Consider the following 22,579-nt stretch of genomic DNA (forward strand, 5'->3'; position numbering starts at 1 on the left):
CCCCTGAAGTATGGATCCAAGTGTGTGCATTTATGAACTGAAGTGCTGAGGTACCTATTGGTGTGGGAGAAGGATCTCTTCCTTTTACTAGGCTCTGATTCCACAAAAAAACCCAACAAAACAATACCCAAACCAAATCAACTGTTGAAAGCCCTTGAAAGTCTGGGAATTAAAATTAGTAGGGTTACCCTACTCATTTAAATAGCTTTTCCTCATCTTATTCATAAGGAAAAAAAAAAAGGGAGTCAAAGATTCCCTTCTCTACTTGGCATGGTAGCTAGGATCTTTTTCCTAATCTTTTTATTTCCTCATGCTCCAATTTCTTCTTCCCTTTAATCTTGTTCCTTTCTAGAGGTTGTTAGGAGAGAAATGAGAGTACTAAAGCTGCAATTTTATGCTCTTTCTGCTGTCTCTCTAATTTTCTTGCACTCTACTACAAGATGAAGCTATTACACAATCCATACTGAAGGGGCTTTCCAGCAGTTGTGCAGTATAAATCCACCCAGCAAGATCTTATCCCTTGATTTCTTCCTTTTGTGCTTCAGGCTGCTTGAGGGTGTGTTGGTGAAGCTCCCTGTGCTGCCTGGAGACAACCCCCTCTTTGTGCACTCCTCTCCATTCAGACCACTGGTCCCTAAGACATGGGATGTAAGGACACATTTCATTCAAAGCACTGCAGATGTTTGCAGCAATCAATAACTTTCTGGCTATTTTCACAGCACATCTCGATGAAAGTAGGAAAACCAGAGCACCTTTTATTAGAAGTTCAGCATAAAATTTTCTAGGCCTCTATCAATGACTTGTCAAGTTATGTAGGCTTAATTTTTTGTGCTTTGCACGTGCAGTGGAGAAAGGAGATTCAGCATTTGTGTATAAACTGGTGTGTCACACCAGAGATAAAACAGCACACACATTAAAGTTGTTTATCATTGCCATGAAGCAATTGATCCAAGGTGTCCTTGTACATAGGGAAACCTTTCTCTTCCTGTTTAAAATCAGAATAATGAAACAGATAATATTTTTGGTCTGTGATTTAGAAATGTGAACCAGGCAGCTCTAAGCAAAACTGGTAAATGTTTCAGGGCTTCATGTGATGGAGGATAGCAACATGATCACCCTCTTTGTTTAGAAAAGTGACCACATCCTCCTACACAAACAACCTCTTTCAAGCCTAATTTCTCGTGTTTACTCATTGACCCTAAAAAATGTAGACCTTTAATTTCTCTGCTACTGTCACCCAAGGTAGGTATCATCTTGGTATTCAATGAACTCATGGCAATCAACAGGACAGTTCACAGGAGCTGTGATGCATCCAGCACAACAGCCACAATCCAGTTCTGACTGTTTAAATGGCTTTTCCTGTGTCTCACCATACTTTTTCAAGTTAAGTATCAGCTTCTTGGAGCAGAAATAGTATTTTCCTTTGTATGATCCCTAACACATGGGGATTATTTACTTCTAATGACTTGCACACATTTTCAAGGCTAGATTCACAGGAACATAATTTAAATGTTGTGAATTATTTAACTGCTTTGATTAAGCACAGATAACAAATCTGTGGTTTTGTTCTAATTCATTGTTATCCTTTTAATCAGCAGAAGCTCTGACCATCATCTGACTCATTTTAGACCTCTCTTTAAATGCTGTGTTATATCATGCCTTCCATTCTTTTTGTCAGGTCTGACTATGATACGAAGTTCCAGCATGTGGCAGCCAGATTTGGTTGCCACATGCTGGAATTCACAAAAGCATCTAAATGTTTACTCATTTCAGCTGTGAGGGAGACTTGGATTAATTGTTTTAGCAAGCTTCTACTTTGTGATTAGTAAAGTAGAATTTAGCTGCCACGTACATACAACACGGTATAGAAGCCAGAGTAGATGCAGGTACAAGCAGTAACTCCCTTTGGGGAATAAAACCAACCAACCAACAACACAAACCAGCACTGAATGGCTTCCTGGTTTCACCCTGAAACACTCTAGAAATCACAGACCAATTCTCACTTAACCTGTGTTTGTGGTGGTTTCTTCCTTTTGTGCTGTCCAGGTTTGAGTGGTCTGGTTCTAATGACAAGTCATCTTTGAAGGTGACAGTGAACTGTGGCAGTTCAGCTCCACAACTGGAGAAATGAAGGAGGGATGCAGGGTGTTGCAAAGCAACAAGCTCTTTTTGCAGAAAAAGAGAGTGCAATTTCTTCAGCTTAAATCTCTGCAACAGGAAAAGATGTGCAAGTATTTAATAGGCAGGAAAAAGCTGGACTCCTGTTGCCGACTCTGTGATGTTAAACAGTGCATGTTGCAGGCTGTCAGGCAGGGCTGCCCCCATTACCTCTCTCAGGAAAGCTTTGTCTTCTTGGATTACATACAGTAGCAGCAGCTGCCTGGCTCTAATGAAGACTTTGACTGATCCTACAGCCTGGAGTGAAACCGGTTGTACTGGCCCTGACAATTATTTAAAAATCTTTCCAGGCTGCCAGAGATTTCTTTTCAGTTCTTTGGAGCTTAAAATGAACCAAATGTGATCCATCTTATGTCAGGTACCTTACTGTCAGAAATGAACTGGCTTGCAATAATAAATTAGCCCCATTGGAGCAGCTGGTGAAAGCAAGGAACTTGGACAATTACTCAGAGTGCTGCTGTCTGCTGCTGACAGTTCCAGGGAGCTGGTACCAGTTCTGCCTGGGCAAAGACTGAAAATAACTCAGCAAATTTTGAACACAATCAGTCCATTTTTGTTGGGAAGAACCATCTTTTTATTTATTTATTTTTGACATTTTCAGCAAAAATATGTCCAGAACCAGGCTTTCACCTGTGGCATTGTATTAGACCAGCCATAATTTAGTTTGTTCTTGTAAAATTTTGTCACTGTCCTGTGCCTTCCACAGGCAGAGGACTAGTCCAGCTTTGGTACAACAATGTTCTGGGGAGGTTTGCTCCGGGGTATCTCTGTGTTAACAGCTCTCCTCCATTATTATTATACATTAAAAAAGGCTCTCTTTTATTGTTATAAAGGATAAAACGTACCCACAAAATGTAAAAGTAATTCCTACTTCAGTTTGAACACCAAATATTACCCCAAATTGTATTATTGTCAATTAAAAAGATTATTACATCTATTGTCACTAATTAATCACCAGAATAGTTGTCAGCTATTCCTTAAGAGACTTCTCCTAATTTGTTAACTACAAAATGCCTGAACAGTTACTTTTCAGCAGTTCCCTACACATTCCCATGATTAGCAGATTGAAATGCATTTTTGCATGGATTTGAACATCCTAGCTCTGATACCTGTATTGCATTACCAGTTGTGTCCAGATTTACCCAAACACTGTTCTTCAAAGGGAGTAGCATGTGTGATGACTGGGGGAGAGTCAGGGCTATTGGAGACCTGTTGCAAGTAAGACAACCCAAACAACTTAGTATTTAAGAGGTTTAATGTAAACACTGGAGTGTTCTAGAGTTCTTTGTCACACCATAATGTGTTTTACTACTATTTACATGACAGCACATGAATTTTTTTCTCCTATTCTTTCTTTATAAATACATTTCAAATTACCAGACTTTTACTTAGATTTGCTGTATATATTTTAAAAAATCTATTATAGCTGAACTTCATTTGAACCTCTGGCTAGTCCTTGGCCACAGAGCTAAGTTTTACAGTTGGAACATTAGATTACATTTTACTAGAACAAGTTATTGTTAATAAATATATTACATATATATCAATACAAAAAACCCAAGCCAATTAACACCTCTTTGTGAAAGTATCTTTTAAAAAAAGGTAACTGCTTGTATAAAGTTAACTACTTTTGCTAATGATGATTTTTTAATTTAATTTTTGTTTTTCTGCAAATGTATCTACTTACTACTATATTTGCATATAGTACCATTAATATTTTTAATAAGTAATGGAATTAAGATCTTCATAGCAGGACGAACACTGTAAGTCACATTTTTTTACCCATTGTTTTATGCTGAGTGGCTGGTGGGGTACTGTGGAGCTTTACTAATAACAGGGTTTTTTTTCTGTCACTGGACAGGTTCTTCAATGCAGATGGATCAGCCTTGCTGCCAAGCTCTCTATGACTTTGAGCCAGAAAATGAAGGCGAGCTTGGGTTCAAGGAAGGGGACGTCATAACTTTGACCAATCAGATTGATGAGAATTGGTATGAGGGGATGTTAAAGGGAGAGTCTGGCTTCTTCCCCATTAATTATGTTGAAGTGATGGTTCCCTTGCCTCAGTGATTGTCATTCAAGCTGTGAACACAATTTCATGACTGAAGTGGATTCACAAATGTTCTGTCAGTGTGGCATTCTGTGAAAGCCTTGCTATTAGACTGACTTACTGACTTTTGTATGCATCTTTTGAAAATGTATTTATTTTATATTCAAAACAATTTTACCTTCTCTGAGTCCATCAACCTGCAAAAAAACCCATACCCAGTTTTTTTGCTTTGTGCCTTGAAGATCACTGTATGAAGTGTTTACTGGTAGCTCACTGTTGCTCCAAAAATGCATTTCCTTGCTCTTATTGTACATGGATTTTTTTTTTTAATCTTTGGCTGCAATGATTTTACTATTGAAAACCATTTCTAAATACTGTCAGTGAAGCTAACTGTAACCAGTTCCTGATTTACTGATGTCATTGAGCTCTTTTCATCTATCACACTGTAATTTATTGTGAGCAAGTTAATCCGTGGTTCATATGGTATGTTGACAAAAGGCAAAGTAGTTGTTGTCAATATTATGATGTTGTACTAAGTACAAGTTCTCAGCATTGAAAATTCCTATAGTTTACTGACCAAACTGAATAAATATTTGTGGGACAAGAGGAGTGGTTGCTGCTTCTATTCCTATAATTCTGGCATTTGTTTTTGAGCTGGAAGTCACATTTGCTAAATATATCAGCTTTCAGTGAAGAAAAAGATACTACATAAACAAATGCATGAAAGTTAAAGTTTTATGACACCTCAGCTACTGGAATTGTAATAATTTTGCTTTCTCCCTACTGATTATGTATTTGTAATGTCTTAAAATTTTTCTTCTAGTAGGAGAATAATGGGAAATTCCTTTGAACTAAGTACAAGCTATCCTAGCTCCAAAGGGTTTGTATAGAATTCCATTGAGATAAACAGGTGAGTATCAGTGGTAGCCACTGCAAGTAAATGAGAACTCAATACACTTATTTGAAGGGAATAGAAAAGGAGAAAAACAGAGACAAGGTAGAGAGAAAGACATATTCTAACTAAAAACATGCCCAAAAAAGCAGCTCTAAATGAAGGACAGACACTTGGGCATCTTTAAGTACTATCAAAATGAAGATAGAAGGATAACAGATAACCAGACTAATTCTGTTTTGCTTAGAAAATGTAGGGCAGTAGTGACCAAAAATCTCAGCAGCCCCAGAGGAACATTTAAGATTTTGCCCTTTGCTCTCTGTACAACACAACTTTTTAATGGGCAAACTGCCTTGAATCCAGCTTCAGCTAGATCCTGTACCACTGCTCTTTCCTATTAAGCCTTGTACACTAGTTCAGCTCTTTCATGGTTGTAACTTAATTCCACCCCTCCCTTTTTCTATCAAAAGGTTTCTTTCTAAATACTGAAGATGACTCTTAAATCAAGTTCATAGCAGTTTAACTTTATTTGACAAACTGAGTGACAAACAAACAGGGCAGCATGGCATATTCCTGAAGGTTTCTAAGCCTCCAGGGAATCTTCCCTAAAGCAAACAGTTTTATTGCTTCAGAATTTCTTGAGCCACTCAAAGAAGATCATAAACAATTTTTTTTACCTTGCAAATATTAAACTCCAAGACTGCTTTTAAACTAATAAATATATTTTTCATGTATATAAAAGGTTTAAGAAATCAAGATAACTAGAGCAAGGTTGTAGCAGCATCTTTCTACAAGGGCCATAATGTATCAGAATTGATATCTGCTAAAACACAAGTATTAAACCAGCATCTAGTCTTGATGTCTTAAAGGCAGAATTTTCAAATAACTGACATTAGTATAAGGAAAGCTTTATCTTAATAACTGCATCCTAACACAGAACAGGTCTTAAATTCAGAATGGAATACCTTGACAAGGCAAGAGGCAGACTAAAAATTATTCCAGCACTTGGAGAAATCTTCAATTTCATCTGCTTCTCTCCCTTCAGCTGTTCCCCTCATGCTCTTAAAGAGAAGTACTTTATGTGGCTCATGAAGGCCCTTTCTTTACCACAGAGCCAGCAGGTGAGCATTTTAGGAAAAAGAGGCTAAGAATAACTGAATGCAGTGGCCCCAGAGGCTGACTGCCTGGTTTCTGAGGGTTATAAGTCAGGCTTTACCTGGACTACAGAGCTATAAAAGTTACAGTAAATTACATACTGGCCAATAGACAGTATTCCCCCAACTGCCCCACTAGACAAACACAAAGCAGCACTGCAGACTGCACAGAAATTTAGTACATAAGGATTCTAAGAGCAGATATTTTTGATGCACCTTTTATTACAAACAGTTACTGGTTTCTAGTTCTGATTTATGTTTCAGTATTCTTTTTTTCTAGTCCCATGGGGCTTGTTGGGGCCATCCAAACAGGGTGCTAATAGCTAGTTGCAGTACATTTTCTGTTGGAATGAGATGCTTTTTCACATTTATAGGATACATCTGTCCAAGTCTAGGAACAGACAGTACTGAAACTGGTCCATTTCCAGGTGCTAGAATACAGGAACAGTATATTTAATAACAGACAATATTTTTACAGCTTACTTTTAATTTAAAAATGTTTCACTCTAGAAGTTCTCTAGCAAGTGATCTAGACCAGTTTTAGTATATTTTAGCATCAGGATCTGAGCAGGGCATTTCAGGCACTCAGCTCTCCTCAAGACAGTTCTATTTCAACCAAGTTCAGACTTGCTGAAGGTTCAAGCTAGTGTGTGAACTGACTCATGTAGTTTCCCACTCAGGCTTTAAGCAAAAATTACCTTTGGAGAAACACCATATCAGAATATTAAGAAAGCTGAGGCAGGCTCATGCTCATTGTCAAGTATTTAGCACCCTTCCAGGACATACTTTTTTATAAGTTTTGTAAACTGTATACACTTCTATTTCAGCAGGTCACAGAAACCAAATCCTTGTGTTAAAGTAAAAATAACTTCACATGGAGCTTGTGTTCTGCTGCTCTTTATATCAGTGAATCCAAGAACAGGGCCCAGTATCAGAAGGTAGGAAATTTCATCATGTTCTGGACAATGTTTCTTATCAAGAGGTCAGATGGGAGATGTGAATTCCAAACTTCAGATATTGCAGAAGATACCAAAACACAGTCTGTGTCACCTGGAACTGAGATGTGTTTTCAGATGACCATCCCCTTGTCCACATTACATGACAGCACAGCTAGAATCCTCATTTTGCTGTAGAAATAAGATATAGTGCTAATTACTGTGTGTACAAACAGTATTTATTGCTGCTTACCTACTTAACCCTCATATAGGTGTTCAGAGTTTAGTGCTTTGCAGATTCAGTTATTTAATAAAGCAGGTTTTCAAGAGAGTCAGTACCTTAACCATACTAGATAGTTTGGGGGGGGGTGGGGGGTGGGGGGGGGGGAAACAAGCTTTTAACAACTTGATTCCATGCAGTGCATGAGCCTGTGCCTTCCTTAATGAAAGGCTGTCAAGGCACCTCTCAGTACTTCAGTTCTGAAGCATCAGCATTTAACTGACATGCAGATTCATGCTATCCTTGTTAGGATGGTAAAAGCAGAAGCAAAAACCACAGAAAACCTGCCTTTAAAGCACAGCATGCTTTCTTTGGATAATTTTACATGCAAGTTAACTGTTTTTTAATAAGCTGCCATTAATTCAGTACTATCACTGCAGCAGAAGCATATAGGTACTAATGACAGAAATGTGATAGGAATTCAACAGACAGGAATGACATTAACACTGGAGTGGAGTATTACAGTTGATTATCTTACCATAGTTGGTTGACAACTTTACAGTAAAGTTGCTGATAGAACAGATTAGAGGTGTAAAGAAAAAAGTTACTTTTGTTTTCCATCATTGATTGCCAAACAAATAATGTATTAGTCAATTCAAATAAAGAGCCTTTAAAACAAACTGTGGAGAGGCCCTACCCCAAATATGAAGGTAGGTTGTATCATTAGACCTTTCTATAAGCCTAAAGCTTCCACTGGTGTTACTTCAACTATTTTGGTGTATTCTGTGCATTAATAGGCCAAAGGCCAGAATAGTATTATAGAACCACTCAATAGCTTAATTAACAGGGTCTCATCCTCCTTCAATGAAAAACTGAAAATACCACAGGAATGTGCATGGAAGTCAAGAGACTTTGATAAACATCCTTTAAGCCAGATGGTATTTTAGTAATAGATAGTTACCCAGGCTTTCTGTTTGAAAGAAGGACAAGGGAAGAACCAAGCAGCAGGCAGTAACTGCTTGTTCTTAAGTTATTTTCATCAGGAAGACAGTACTAAGGTACTTAAGATTTCAAACAGGTATATTATGAAAACACTAGGAATTGGTGGTGGCTTTAGGACCTGGTGCAGTAAGATGCAAATCCTCCTTGGAACTGTGTAGGATCAGTTTTAGCAAAAGCTGTGGTAGCTCAATATGCTGTATCAGCAGGAGAAGTTTTTTAAAAAGGTAGACATCCCCTTGGGCTTAGAGCCTCAGCATTTGTACTGGCAAAGGGGACTTGGTGCTATATCAAATCAAGAAACAAACCAACTCCCAAGTAAAGCAAAGACCATAATTGTTCAGTTAAGACCAATTTAAAGCCTTTGTATTAGTTCTGGTTTAGACTACTTCAGCCATTAAAGATACCCCAAATACACTAGAAGCATCCAATGTGCGAACATTCAGACTTGTAATATAGTCACTCAGAAGCCATTTGGAGGGATTAGAGAGTCTTCAGAGCATTACAACACTCAGGTTGTAGCCAAAGGGCTGAAAGTCTGCTGAAGGCGAAACTGCTTTTTTTGTTTGACAATGTTAATGTGACCTGCATCTGCACAGAAGTTCACTTAGAAAGTATTGAAGTGAGTATTTATGACTGAAGCATGGTCGAGATACTTATTTTACTGTGCAAAGTAAAAGTAGTTCCTGGAAATGAGCTGGAAGAGAAGTGCCTCAGGCTCATGCTTGAATTTACTTAAGCAATAAATACACTAAGAACTTTGATTTCAGCCTTCTAATACTTCTGAATGGAAATATTAACTTTCTTCCATGTCAAATTAAGATATCTTAAGAGCAAATCAAGGACATTAGAGTGTCAGGTAAGTCACTTCATCCCAGGAATAAGATGCTTCTAGTTAATGTCTGCATTCTGTTCTTAGGGTAACAGCTTTTAAGCTTATTCTTAGTCAGATGTTTAGATGGAACAGACATTAAAGCTAGTTTTCAGTAATAAGAGACAAAACAATGCTACTATTTTATCATATTCAACCAGAGAATAAGCAAAACACCAATTCTGCTTCTGATGCAAAGCCATGCAAGCTACATCCTACATAGGACAAGAGACTGCAGTGCTATTAATGAAGCAAGTTTATGAGATGACAAGCATGATTCTTACCATCTCACCTGCTTAAAGATGCTCACAGGAACCACTATCATGAAACCAAACAACATTTCTTTTTTCTTCTCCTTTTGGTCTGATATCAAGAAAAATGTTAGGAGTTGTAGGATTTGAATAGTATTTGGGGAGTTATTTTCATACAGTAATTAAAAGAAATGGCCACTGAATTATTCTGTTGATAGCATGTATTTAAACTTCAGCAGTTTACCTGAGATGGAAATTCTAGTTCAGTTCCAGTTATTTCTTCATAATCATCATCTTGTTCACCATTGTCTTCTCCTCTGGGTACTTGCATCATCTTCCTCTCTGCAAGTTCCTAGAACACAGTAGGATTGCCACCAAGAACCCTCATGAATTAAGCACATCAAGCAATTTAGCATTAGGAGAGCAGAAGCTATTTACTCACACTTACCTCACCATGCTCTGAGATGAGTGTAACATCAATATTATAACCAGCTCCCCAGGACTTCTGAGACTTCCAGACCAGGTCACTAGGACCTGGGCTTACACCAGCAGCTGCACCCCAGATCTGCAACAGATTTAGAATGAGCTTCTGAAGAATCTTATTTGTAGTTAGATTAGGATTCAGTCTACAATACAGCTCTTTAAATAATACCAAAGATGTCCAGTGACAGAAGCTGATCTCCTGTAATACCTGGCAGGTTAGCTTATTCCAGGACTACCAAGAACAGTGGTATTATGTTTTTTTCTTAACTGAAGACTGTAGAACAGTGCAGAAAAGGCTGTTGAGAGCTTCTACCTGATGTAGAAGTAGCCTTGCTTGGACATGCATAGCATTTGATTCAGAGCCAAGCCACAGTTACAGATGTACTCATGGCAGCTATTTGTGTATACAAGATAGCCTCTAAACTGGGGTCACTCACAGATTTCTTGAGCAAGCTTGTACAGAGTTTGGACTGCAGAGCAGAGAGTGAGGCTCTTTGATCACTATCTAAATGTACTTAAGAGTATGATTTTAGGGCTAATATTCAGTTTAGTATTACAAACCATGGACTCAGCATAGCTGAACTGCAGTGAGCTACACGTTTTAGCAGCAAATAAAGTCTTCACACAACTTCTATGGGAAACCTAAGAACAAACTAGAAGATACTGATTATGTTCATAATAACAGCACATCCCAATCTGGGATGATCCAAGTTCAATCCAAGATCTAGCATTATAGAAACTTGAGTTGATGTTTCAGATCAAGTTGTTGCAAGGATTTTTTCCATCTCCCTCTCCACATGAGGAATTCTTTAGGCACTTGCAATACCAGTTTATAGTTTTCCTTATCACCTAGATTTCCACTGCCATCTAACATAAACAGAGCTCTGATTAAGTTTTACAAAACCACTACCTACTGTAACTACTTGGCCCGCCTGAAGAGTGAACTGTGCAGGAAATTTGTATGTTACATCTGACACACTTCCAAGATGTCTTCTTAACACCCAACCATGTAGTGACTGATCCTGTGAAACAAAAAACTTCTCTCAGCATTTCACACCAACACCATATTGTACAAGCACAAGGTTCTTTTCAGACTCAAGGGTCAGTTTTAGTCCCACTGCTGTAGGGTACATAACTGATAATGTTTCCATTTAAAATGTGTTTTTTTAAAAATAACTGATAAACTGATAAGTTTTCCATTAAAACCTCCCTGCAATTTCTCCTAGTACTTCCTTAGGATTAATCTCAGTCCACAAGTTTAGGCACATCTGTTCTTGCCTTCTGTTGAAGGTCATGATGCTCTTTACCAGGAAGATTCTGATACATGAAGTTGGCCATGCCCATCTACAAACTGGAGCCACAAAGAACTAATTGATAATGGCCTTGAAAGGTTTAAGGCATCTCTGGCTGAAGCGGCCAAGCTGCCAACCAAAACTTTCAGAGCTCTGAGGATTAAATTTTAAGAGCTCTCGATTTGCAGATTAGACTAGTCAAAAAATAATCTAATTGGACAGATAATCCCCCTACGTGGATCAGATACCATCAGCTCTGTTTACCTTTTTAGCTGCTTTAAGTATTCCTAAGTAGCAAGAAGCTGTTATCCAATTCACTAAGCACCTTAATTAGTTTAAGCATAACCAGTACTTTTGATAGTGCTAGCCTGAATCTGATGAGAAACAACTAAAGGTATTAGATTTTCACATCATACAACCCAGTGCATCTCTCCCCAAAAGCACCTCCCAGACAATCCCTATGAACAAAGCATCTACAGTATGAAAAAATTTTAAAAAATCAGTCTCTAGTCTTGTCTTGACAGCAGCCAGATTAGCTGAGAAGTTCCCGTTTAGTATTTAATCTGGTAGTTCTCTTCCCTCATCTCATCATCCTTCCTTATTGACATCTCTCACTAAGCTACAAGTGAGTTCACAAACAGACACTTTGCAAAGGCAGTGCAGACTCAAATGAATAAAAGTACCTCATCAGAGTTGTTTTTAAGCCTGACAAATTTCCCATCTTCATCAATTTCTTCAATAGATACATTTCCAGAAGATGAAGCATGCTGAACAGTCTTAAGTCCAGCACTGTGCCCTCTCTTTTTGGCTTCTTTCATTTTCCTTTTCTTCCCCTGCAGGAACCGTCGCCCTTGACTTGTTGCTTGGGTTGCTGTGCTGTGTGAAGGTGGACTGGGTGACAGCTTTAGCCTGCAAAGGAGTCAGATAACATTCACCTAAGTATCTGATCTACTTGTTTCTTCTCTTATCTATCCACTATAGCCTAACAACTAACAACTTCTATAAAGCCTAACAATTTCTTATATCCATGCTTTCCATGAAATCTTGAACACAAGATTTTACTTTTCCTGGCAAGACAGTAGCTTGTTAACTTTAGAAGACAGCCCTAGAGTTCAGAGCAAGCTTATATTGATAAGATTCACACGTGCAGTAAGTGTTCCTTTAAAGTCTCTACAGACACAATCTTAAGTGGAAGGAGTTAAAGTTTTTGACCCTTCTTTGCATGTAGAGTTCATATTGTTCTCACCAGGCAGTAGTGCCATTTCCCAGTTTCATTGACAAAACTTGAGCACTGACTTTGATGTATCACTAGGACATAGCACAAAGCTTTGAGAAAGTCTTGATTCTAGGAAGGGATGTCAAATGTACCTTTGAACATTTTCAGCTGGGTTTATCAAGTTGCTTCATCTTACTACAGCATGTGGTGGATGTAGGATATAAACACCATCTAGGAAATACTATGCTTGAAGAACTAAATGATGGCAGTAATTACATACTTGATATGTACTTCTTGCCTCCTCTGCATTCTGAAAAATATGCAGCTACTTAGCTTAGAGATCTTGAAGCAAGGCCTTGTAACAAGGAGCTTGTTATAGCCTACCTCTGTTCCTCTCCTTCCAGCATCTTCCTGTAGGCATTTATTTCCAGATCTAGAGCCAGTTTCACATCTAAGAGATTCTCATATTCTTGCAGCTGTTCTTGTGCCTGCTGCTGGGCTTGTGCCAGTTCTCTCTCTTTTTCAGCCATATGTCGTCGATAGAAATCACGGTCATAATCCAGTGTCCCCTGCAGCTCCCTTATCTTGCTCTCCAAAGCAACATTCTGAAATTAAAAGGAGGAAAAAAATCAATTGAACTGTTAACTGAAGATTAGAGAGGGGAGGCCAGTATTTTAAGTTTAGTATAGAAATAAAAATAATTCTAAGGATATACAAATAAAGACAGTACCTGGCTTTGATATTGACTAACTTGAGATGTCAGAGAATCAACTCTCAGCATTGTTTCCATCAGCTCCTCCTGAGCAGCTTTGGCAAAGTCACTATTTCTTGCTGCAATTTGCTGGGCATTCTCCATCTATGGACAAGTCAACATTAGTAATGAGTTGCTTATGACCACATATTTTACATAAGGAAAGAAAACCAAGTGATTTCTAGCTGTTACATCTGAAACTAGTTGTTTTACTTAAGTGTGCAGATACCATTAAAGTTCAGGTCAGCAAATTTTTCATTGGTTTCCAGGAAGGTTTACACAAGTTTGACATTCATGTCATAAAAAGTCAACAGTAATCAGGTAGTGAAAACTGCTGGATTAGGATATTCTAATTACAGATGAATGAAGACTGTATAGACATGAAGTAAATGGATTCTCCAGAAAAGAAAATGGAGAATATATTTAGGAGCTACTTGTCAAAGCATGGGCATAGGCTACAGGATCTTAGGTGTACTTAAACTATTATCTTCCCCAAAAGTTCTATAAGCAGAATCACTCAGCTATTTCTAGAGCAATTCAATCTTGAGACATTCCAAGAAAGGATAAAGTAGAGCCATGCTCCTAGAAGTGTCACTCAGAGCCATTTACGCTAGTGTGACTTTAATCATATAATGGTGCAGAGAACTTAAGCTGTGTTGGTATCTTTCACAGACTCACTTTTGCATTGAATGTTCGTTCCAGCTCCTCTTTGTAGCCTTGGACTTGTTCTTCATGTTGTTTTCTGAGACTTTTCAGAGCGTTCGAGAGCTTACTCTCAAATTCTCTCTGACGGTCAGATGCTGCCTCTGTTACCATGCTGTCATGGACTCTTTTTGCCTCCTTGAGCTCCTAGGAGAAGAAATTTCAGAGAATAAGCAAGCCAGCTGTACCAGATTAACAAGTCATTCAATATTGAAGCAGATTTATTATTGACTGCAGGGTAATTCATCTTTATTCAGACCTTAGATATTCATCCATTAGGTCAGGTACTTCCACCTTGCTAGCTGTGCTGGGTTGTTTTGCTTCCTCACTGCCAACGTTGCTTAAACTGATATTTCATTCTAAGACTTAATTATTTGAACTAGATTGATTTATCTGCTTTTAATTACTTAAAACACATGCATGAACACTTCAGTTTCTCAAAGCACTGTTACTTCACCTATTCTTTGTTTATTCCAAAACAGCAGTTGTTAGAGAAACTGGAATTCTCTATCACTTAAACCACACACTGAGATTCCTTCCAGAATGAAGTTGGCTTATATTCATATGGTTTTTAGTTCTGTGTACTGACTTCTCTCAGAGGTTACTAGACACCTTTGGTAAGTGTTTAGTAAGTAGGGAACATAAGATGCTTATAAAAGGAGATTTAACTTCAATTATTTTAGGCTTCTAGCAAACCTCTGGAATAAATTAGCTGTGATGTAAGGCCTACTCAGTTATGCAGAGTAGTATACTGGGATTGTAGTTACCTTCAGAAGTGCAGCCTGAGAAAATTATCACATATTCCAGATACCTATTGGTACTATGCCAGTTAACATGAGGCTGTGTGCTTTCTTGAAGTCTTCCTAGTTAGGTGGATCTTATTGGCTTGTGGACTGTCATAGGTTGACTCAGCTAGTTACATGTTTTAAGATAAAGCACATCTTAACTTTGCTTTAAAGTGCATCCAGGGATCATGGAAAACTAAAAAAATCCTTGTTAATAAGCCAAAACATACATCTTCATGAAGGCGCTTCTGGAACGACATTTCTTCCTGCAAAGTTTTCACATGATTTTCCAGGTCCACTCTCCTCAACATTTCACTGTGGAGATGCTTTTTGGAGTCTTCCAGTGACAGCTCCAGCTAGAAAAGACAGAGACATCAGGGTATTCAAATTAAGAGGCCATTTCTCCAAACTAAAACAATCAATAAACTTACTACAGGTCATTCCACGTCATTCCCACAGCAATCAAAACATACTGCTTAAGTGAAGCTGGTTACTCTGTTCAAGTTCTTAATTCAGCAGGATCCCACATACTAGCAGCAGAAAGAACCTTAATTGTTATGTAGGCCAGGCAAATAGAGAGTAGCCTTTAATCCTGCCAGCTAAGTTTGACTCCTCAAAGTAGACTTATGATGAATCAATTGTACTATCTATATACATTCCATCCCTTCACAATGCTAGGTATTCCAAGCTCCTCCCCAACTTCCAATATAATGTTTTATGCTTAAAAAGTTAAATCCTCCAAATATAGCATAACTATGTTGACAAACTATAATAAACTTTGAGTGTTGAGTGTGCTTCTTTAATCATACAAGTTTGGGGTTTAAGTTTTTGTCCTGAGCATTTGAAATTAGCTTATTTAATGATCACGTTAAAACATGCAATGTCTAGATGGAGTAGCAACTCAAGAGTTCATTTTGGTAGCTCAAAAGCCTAGAAAAAGTAGCCAGGAGCTAATTATTATACCTAGATTTAAGCAAAGTGAAGCAGCATCCATCAAATGCTCCCTTTGTGAACACATTAGAGAATGCTACAGGAGCTATAGCAGTACCACACATTTCAATTTACTTTGTCCTTAGAACATGGAACATTACATACTGTGGTCATAGAATAGAATTAAAGGTACCTACAACAGCTGGAAGTTTTAACATACCAATTATCAGTAGCATTTGCTTACAGAAAGATTGCAGAAATCTTGGTCTTGTCCATCTAATATTGCCATTGATAAGCATCTCCCTGCTTTTAAATCTAAATAACTAGTTGGAGAAAAACAGGCAAAAGCTTCAGAAACAAAAGAAAAGGTAAATTCAAGGAACAAGTCTTACAGTGACTACTTGATCCTTTACTTCACGAAGTTCATTCTCCAAACTTCTGTTCTCATTCACAGCTGTTGCCAAGTCAGCTTCCTTCACATTTAGCTGAGCATCAAGGTCTCTCACACGAGCCTGTGTCGTGTTTAAATCAGCTTCTTTTTTTGAATTCCTGCAAGTGAAAGTTTTACACTCGTAAGTTGCAGCTGGTGCAGTAGAAAGTTTGTCTTTAACATCCTTACCTTCACAGGGAGTCTGTGGCAGAACTGAAACAGAAGAGATGTTAAACACTCGTGAGAGCACAGGGCACGCTGCAAAATAAACCAAACAGGCCCCTCAGACAAATATAATTTGTTCAACCAGAAAGATTTCTGACCCAGTTTCCTGCTTGGTTTGTGCAAATCCTATCTGGAAGCCAGCTATTTTCCATGGCATGACCAACTGGGAAGGCGAGGGACAGCACAGGCCCTTGTCTCCACACGAAGGGACCAATCACACTGAAAGCTGAAGCTTCCCAGACCACGGTGACCTGCTGCCACTGAACAAGCTGCTCACAGACAGGTCCTTTCAGCAGCCAGGGCTGCCACCAGCCTCCTCGGCCAGGGCCTGCAGTCGCGCTGGCAGGTGCAGCCACGGCGACGCAGCCGCATGGGGCAGGCCCGCTGGGGCAAGGCGGGCAGGACGCTGGTCACACGGGGGGCAACGCACCCACCTCCTGCGGGCAGGGGCAGAACGCAGCTCTGGCTGCCACAGAGCATCATTCCTCCTCCCTCACGACACCCCTGGGACGTTCAGGCACACAGAACAGGAGATTTGCCCTCAGGAGGCCACCAGCCCAGCCCGGGTGAGCAGGCCTCGTCAGCCCTGCACACCCACCGGGGGTGTTGTCTCCTACAGCCCCTCAGCTCCGGCCCCTTGGCAGTGAGTCCCCACAGCAGCTTTGCCAGGGACTATTCTCCCTCAGGAAGGGTCACAAGCAACCTCCTTCCTTCACACCGCGGCAGAGTGACAGGGCCAGAGAAGCTTTGCCTTCAGAAGATGACCATTTCCTTACTCAAGTGCCCAGGTACCAACTGGATAGCCAGCACTGTTATTTAAGCTGCCAGTTTTACTTGGCACCAAAGTAGAAAAGTGCTGGGCCCACAGTGAGTTCCTGTCAGCAAAAGGAGAGATAGTTTCCCCAGACTGCTCTAACTTCTGAAATCCTTGCCTGACGACTATCCAGAGTCTGGCTCCCTGCTCAAAACTCAGATTTGAGACTATAAAGGTAAATTTTAGCAAAATCTGTTCTGCCAAGTAGCTAAGTTGTGATAATTCATACAATGAGTTTTCCAGTTGATAACAGAGCAGACCACTTGGAGATAATCCAAAGTCATTCTGCAGGAGTGACTTGCTCTAGAAAGCTTAGACTGCAGGGAAAAATTGGGAAAAAAAGGGTTGTTTAGTCTAGAGAAGCAAAAAGTGACAGAAGACATAACAGTCATTACATAGATGAAAGGCTGCTGCATAGAGAAAGGGAATCTGTTTTCCATGTCTGTTGTAGAAGTGACAGGAAGTTGAAGGCCAACATTTCAGGGAAGAATATTTGGGTTAGACATTAGGGAGAGGAAACTAACAGTAGTTCAACACTAAAGCATATTGATGGGTGGGGTGTGTGTGTGTGGTGTGTGATATTCTGGAATTGCCATCATCTGGAATTTAAAAAAGGGTTAGGCAAACATGTGCTGGAAGGGATAAGGTATAGTTGGCTCCAACACAGGCCTAGGGCAAGTCGCTACACCAAGGTCTTCCTCAGACCTTTCTCTCAGCCTGCTGTTTAGAGACATTTGTTGATTGTGTCCTCGTACTGCATGACCATGATGCAAAACTAAATGTTTTGCCAGCAGAAGTTATTTTTTACTCAGTTTAGATAAAAGTAACTACTTGGGTAGCAATGAAAAACAGACAGAAATTCCATTAGTATCTGTGTTTAACTCTTTGGTTTGATCCTGCGCTTTTCTGATGCAGGTCTCCAAGTCAGATTAAGGGCTCCTATATTCTTTCCTGACAAGTTTTATTTTCAGAGAACATTGGAGTAATTTAATCTTTAAGGACAACAATTTAGCAGCTCTGGCTTTGACAAGAGCACTCACTATCCTTCTAAACCAAGTTTGGAGTTCAGAACACTACATTATTGAGCAGCAAGCAGTAACAGTTACAGTACTGTACAGCATTCAATATACCAACCATGCCTTTTTGACTATCAGTTACAAGCAATAACTTTGGGGCACTGCCAATCACATTCCTTGTAAACCAGGGTGTCACATATGCCTGACTTGGAGAATTTAAATAATTTTACCAAAAGAATTAAAGTAAGCTTAAAACAGACTCCAGCTTGCCAAAACTAGAGGACAGAGGGGCCCTCGCAGAGTTCATTCTTACAGCTCCAGCTTGCTACACTGCATGTGCTGGGTTCAGTAGCAAAATGCACATCTATACTCACTGGTACAGAAAGAGACTTATCTTTCTCTGCTGTGCTACTGTAGTTGCTTTGACCTTCCCCAGGCTCTGAATTCAGCCAACTGATATGCTTATCCACAACTTCTCCTCCCCAAACGTCTTTGGCATACTTCCAGTTACTACTGTCTACATAGTAAGAAAAAAAGCTGAAAGGCAAGCACACTTCATTGTTGCTGCAACTTTAAATCTCTTTACTAGTAATTAATAACAGCCAATGGTTAATGCTGTTGGGAAATTATCTGGTGACATTCCATCCTATAAGAGTTCCAGGTTATTTAAAGGGTGTATATATAAAGGGCACGATACTCTCAAAGTTGTTCCTTCCAAGTCATCTGAGACTTTTGCAGTTAGACAACCCAAATACAAAACACTCATTAAGACTCCAGTCCAGTCCTTTCAAAAAACAGTGTGTCCTATGGATCATTCCCCATTGGCTGTAAAGTTAACTATTTTTAAGACATAGTTACTTTAAAGAAAAAAAGTCCAGAGGATTGCATACCTGCCAAGCCTAAAGCTTTATAAACAAAGCCACAAAGCTTAAACAAAGAGTAGAAACAAAGTCTTACAACTGGCATTACCCCACTCCTCACTGTCCACTCTAAGTGGCTGGTTAGATTTATGAAGCAGAACTATGTGCCAAAACCCAGCATGAATGAAACAAGCCCAGGAACTTCTAAGCAGCCAAAACCAGAAGCCTAGATTAAAAACATGGTTTATTCTAAAGTAGAACAGCTACCACAGTCCTACTGAGCCTATGAGGGGGCAATACTTACTCTACACAAGTGCTAAAAGAAAAAGCTGGTGTCTACAGTTGCTATGATACAAGTTTATAACAAGATTTAGGGTGTCTGTGGACATCCAAATTATGCCAAGTCTGTAACTGATTCAGCAGTACAATGGGGCATTAAAGTAACTAGAAATGTTAGCACTCTACATGTATCCATAAAGGAAACTTGTTGGGACTGAACACTTGTTCCCTCCCCTCACTATCCCACCTTCAAGAAACATTGATGGCACTTAAATCAGGCTATCCCTTTGTTCCAGGCTTGGCAAGACTAGACAACAAGACAATTCCAGGCTCAGGACACACACCTTGCAAGAAAGTCAAGCCTGAAGCAGCAGGCAGCTCATCCCAGTAGCATGTAAAGCAAGACCTGAAAGTCACTAGGACAACTTCTGCTCAGTACCAGCCTGGAGCAGGTAAGCTATACCACTTCCAGGACTACCTTCAACATGCATTCCCCACTAAGCAACATCCAAGCTAAAAAGCCCAGCAAATATGTGAATTGACTCCATGCAGAGACTCCTTCCCTTATCCCCATAACTTTCTAGATGCTTTCCAGCATAGCAGCTTCTGGAGTGTGTATAGACACAGGTGTGGTGCCAAACCCAGTCAGCTCTGCATTATGCAGATGCAGTCCTCATAAGGCCACCCAACACCCAGATTCTGGGGGAGCTCCATACCTATCACAGGGATGTGCAGAAGTGGCCTGGCAGCACTACAGCAGAAGGCACTGCCAGTCATGCCCCTTCAGCACATCTTCAGGACAATAGGATTTCTGCTAACCCAAGACACCCCAACACAGGGCCATGCCTTGGGGTGTCACCACTGTCCTGTTCTGGGACACAGGACAGCACTGAGTATTCCTTCCCCAACACAGAGCTGCTGGCAAGCAACGTTCCCTTCTGCTCACCCTGCGAGAGCCCCAGGGTGGTCCCTGGCAGAGGGGCCTGCTCGGAGCCAGGCAGGTGCAGCGGGAGGGCCAGGGCACTGGGCACCGACCTGCTGTGCAGCTGCCGGTACTCCTCGCCGATCTTGCCCAGCTCCATCTGCAGCGTGGCCCTCTCCATGGCGATGTCGTCCAGCGCTCGGCGGGCGTCAGCCAGCTCCGTCTCGTAGCGGAGCCGCAGGCTGCTCACCTCCCGGTCGCTGCCCGCCTCCCGCTGGGCCAGCCGCTGCTGCAGCGCCGAGTTGTCGGCCTCCAGCTCTCGCACCCGCTCGATGTAGACTGCCAGGCGGTCATTGAGCTGCTGCAGCTCCTCCTTCTCCTGCAGCCGGCTCAGCCGAGTCGGGCTCAGCGGCGAGCTGGCGGCGGCGCGGCTAACGGAGCGGCTGCCGCTGGCCGGCGTAGAGGTGAGAACCGTGGCCATGGCAGCCTCCGGTGCGGATCCGGGCCCGGGCCCCGCCGCTGGGACCGCCCCGCGCAGGACGCTCAGCGCTGCCGCCTCCCGCGTATAAATAGCCGGCAGCTGCCTCCACAGCCCGCCGGCCGGGGCGGGCAGCTTAAAGGGCTAGGGCCGCCTCCCCACCGCCGCCCCGCAGGATCCGGGTGGAAAATATACCTTTTTCTTTGCATTTTTTTAGATTTATTTTTTTTTGCATACGCCTTCGTGCATCTCATCAATCCCAACGGTGCTGCCTGGAGAGGGCGGGGAAGGAGCTGTCAGGAAAAGCCTACAGCAGCCCGGCGTTTTTACAAACCAGTGGTGCAAGGGGTCGGGGTGAAAAAAAATAATCCCAGATTTAAGATGCATGACAGCTGCAGGGATACTCATGCCCCGGCGTGCTGCCGTGTCAGTGCTCTGCCTGCTCCGTTTGTTGTTTTGCAAATTGTTCAGCTGATGAAATAAGCTAGTCCCTTGCTCCTTTTTGTTTTGTTGCTTGTTTGTGGGCGTTTTTAGCTTTTATGTTAGACTGTGGTGGCTGTCAGCCATCCCAGTGCTACGGTTCAGTTTCTGTTGAAAGCTGATGTTCTGGGTAGAACCAAGAGGGAAAGGGAACCTGCATCAAGACAAACATGGGAAGCCTTACACTAAATGCATTTTATAAAAATCATAGTTCAATAAATTGCTTCAGCACTTCCTTAACAGTGATGTGCGCTGTAACAGTTTAGTTTACTCCAGTATCTGATTCATTTACCCTTTTCTTTTCACTTACATTTTAGAGAACAGATGTGTCACAGATCTCAGGCAGTGTGAGAATAAAAATCTCTGAACATTAGTATAACTTAATTATGGTAGTTTTTCTAGTAGTTACAAGGAACTTCATTTAAGAGCTTAGCTTAGGTCAGTGTTATTTCCTACACAAAAGTAGTAGCCCTGACATCTCTTAGAGTATTTAAATGTGAAGATTGGTTTTATGAAGGTTATAAGCATCAACTCAAGCTTCACTTCAGGGGTTGGCAGGCTTGTATCATACCAGAACAACATAGTTGGGCCAAAGATCGTAGCTGAGGATTTATGTTATGTATATCCCTGGATACAAAGTTGCAAAGTAGATGAGGCCATAGGAGGTATGAATACTGGTCAAGGTTTTTTTTTCCCCTCCTGAACTTCTTTACACATTTGTATAAAAAACAAAACACAATTTCAAAACTCTTACAGTACATGTATTAGGTTAATGACACATGGCCAGACTGAGCTCCTCTGGTTCTAGCCCTAGCAACAGGAAATTCTTTTCTTCAGAGCAGTTCCAGTTTTTTATTTTGATAAGAATACTTGTTTGTTCGTCACTGCCAATAGAAAGCTCAATTCAAGAAAAATAAAATGGTATAATTTAAACCTGAAGATGTACCTCTAAGACCAAAATGTGTACATCTGAGGGTTTACTTCAGCTTTGAAACCTCGGTCCTCTTCAAAGCACACTGTGATCCTATGTCGTTGTCATATTCGATGGTTGCATGTTACTGGCCAGCTGTTCAAATACAATTGTATGGTTTTGGATCCGATATAGAACAAAGCAAGAAATCTGCTATTGTAAGAATATTTTCCTTGCCTGCCAAGGCTTTGTAATAGTGCAAACAAAAACAACTGAAAGAAATATCTCAAAAATAGTCTGAGCTAGTTTTATCTTCTGTATTCTTAGCCTACTATCCCTGTGCAAGAACAGAAGGTGGCAACTTAAGAAGAGTGCAATGGAAATCTGGCACTCATTCTTTTCTTTCTGACATGTTTCTGACTTTTTATTTGGTTGGGACTGTAGTCTGTACTGCTTAGA

General features: G+C 40.5%; 2 protein-coding genes across 5 annotated transcripts in view; one reads left to right on the forward strand and one right to left on the reverse strand.

The window, feature by feature from the left end:
* Positions 1–4,831, forward strand: part of SH3GL3 (SH3 domain containing GRB2 like 3, endophilin A3) — a 49,574-nt gene extending 44,743 nt beyond the window's left edge. For both annotated transcript variants that reach the window (XM_051628106.1, XM_051628107.1), the window contains exon 9: positions 4,040–4,831. In XM_051628106.1, the coding sequence (XP_051484066.1) occupies positions 4,040–4,245 (206 nt within the window). In that variant the 3' untranslated portion in view covers positions 4,246–4,831. The remainder of the gene's footprint in view (positions 1–4,039) is intronic.
* A 789-nt stretch (positions 4,832–5,620) lies between these two features.
* Positions 5,621–20,761, reverse strand: LOC127388517 (lamin-L(III)-like). Of its 3 annotated transcripts, none has more exons than XM_051628097.1 (12): positions 20,366–20,761; positions 16,099–16,255; positions 15,007–15,132; positions 13,968–14,138; positions 13,269–13,394; positions 12,923–13,143; positions 12,006–12,231; positions 10,945–11,052; positions 9,996–10,112; positions 9,792–9,899; positions 9,589–9,659; positions 5,621–7,398 (listed from the first exon to the last, which is right to left on the reverse strand). In XM_051628097.1, exons 1-11 carry the CDS (start codon positions 20,731–20,733, stop codon positions 9,618–9,620), a joined length of 1,770 nt encoding a protein of 589 aa, XP_051484057.1. In that variant the 5' UTR covers positions 20,734–20,761; the 3' UTR covers positions 5,621–7,398; positions 9,589–9,617. The 3 variants fall into 3 exon arrangements, with proteins under 3 accessions (XP_051484057.1, XP_051484059.1, XP_051484058.1); XM_051628098.1 differs by having other exon boundaries at positions 7,353–7,398; positions 9,581–9,659; XM_051628099.1 differs by lacking the exon at positions 9,589–9,659.
* Between the last annotated feature and the right edge of the window lie 1,818 nt (positions 20,762–22,579).

The sequence above is a fragment of the Apus apus genome, chromosome 10 (assembly GCF_020740795.1).
Source record: "Apus apus isolate bApuApu2 chromosome 10, bApuApu2.pri.cur, whole genome shotgun sequence".
In the NCBI taxonomy this organism is placed as follows: Eukaryota; Metazoa; Chordata; class Aves; order Apodiformes; family Apodidae; genus Apus; species Apus apus.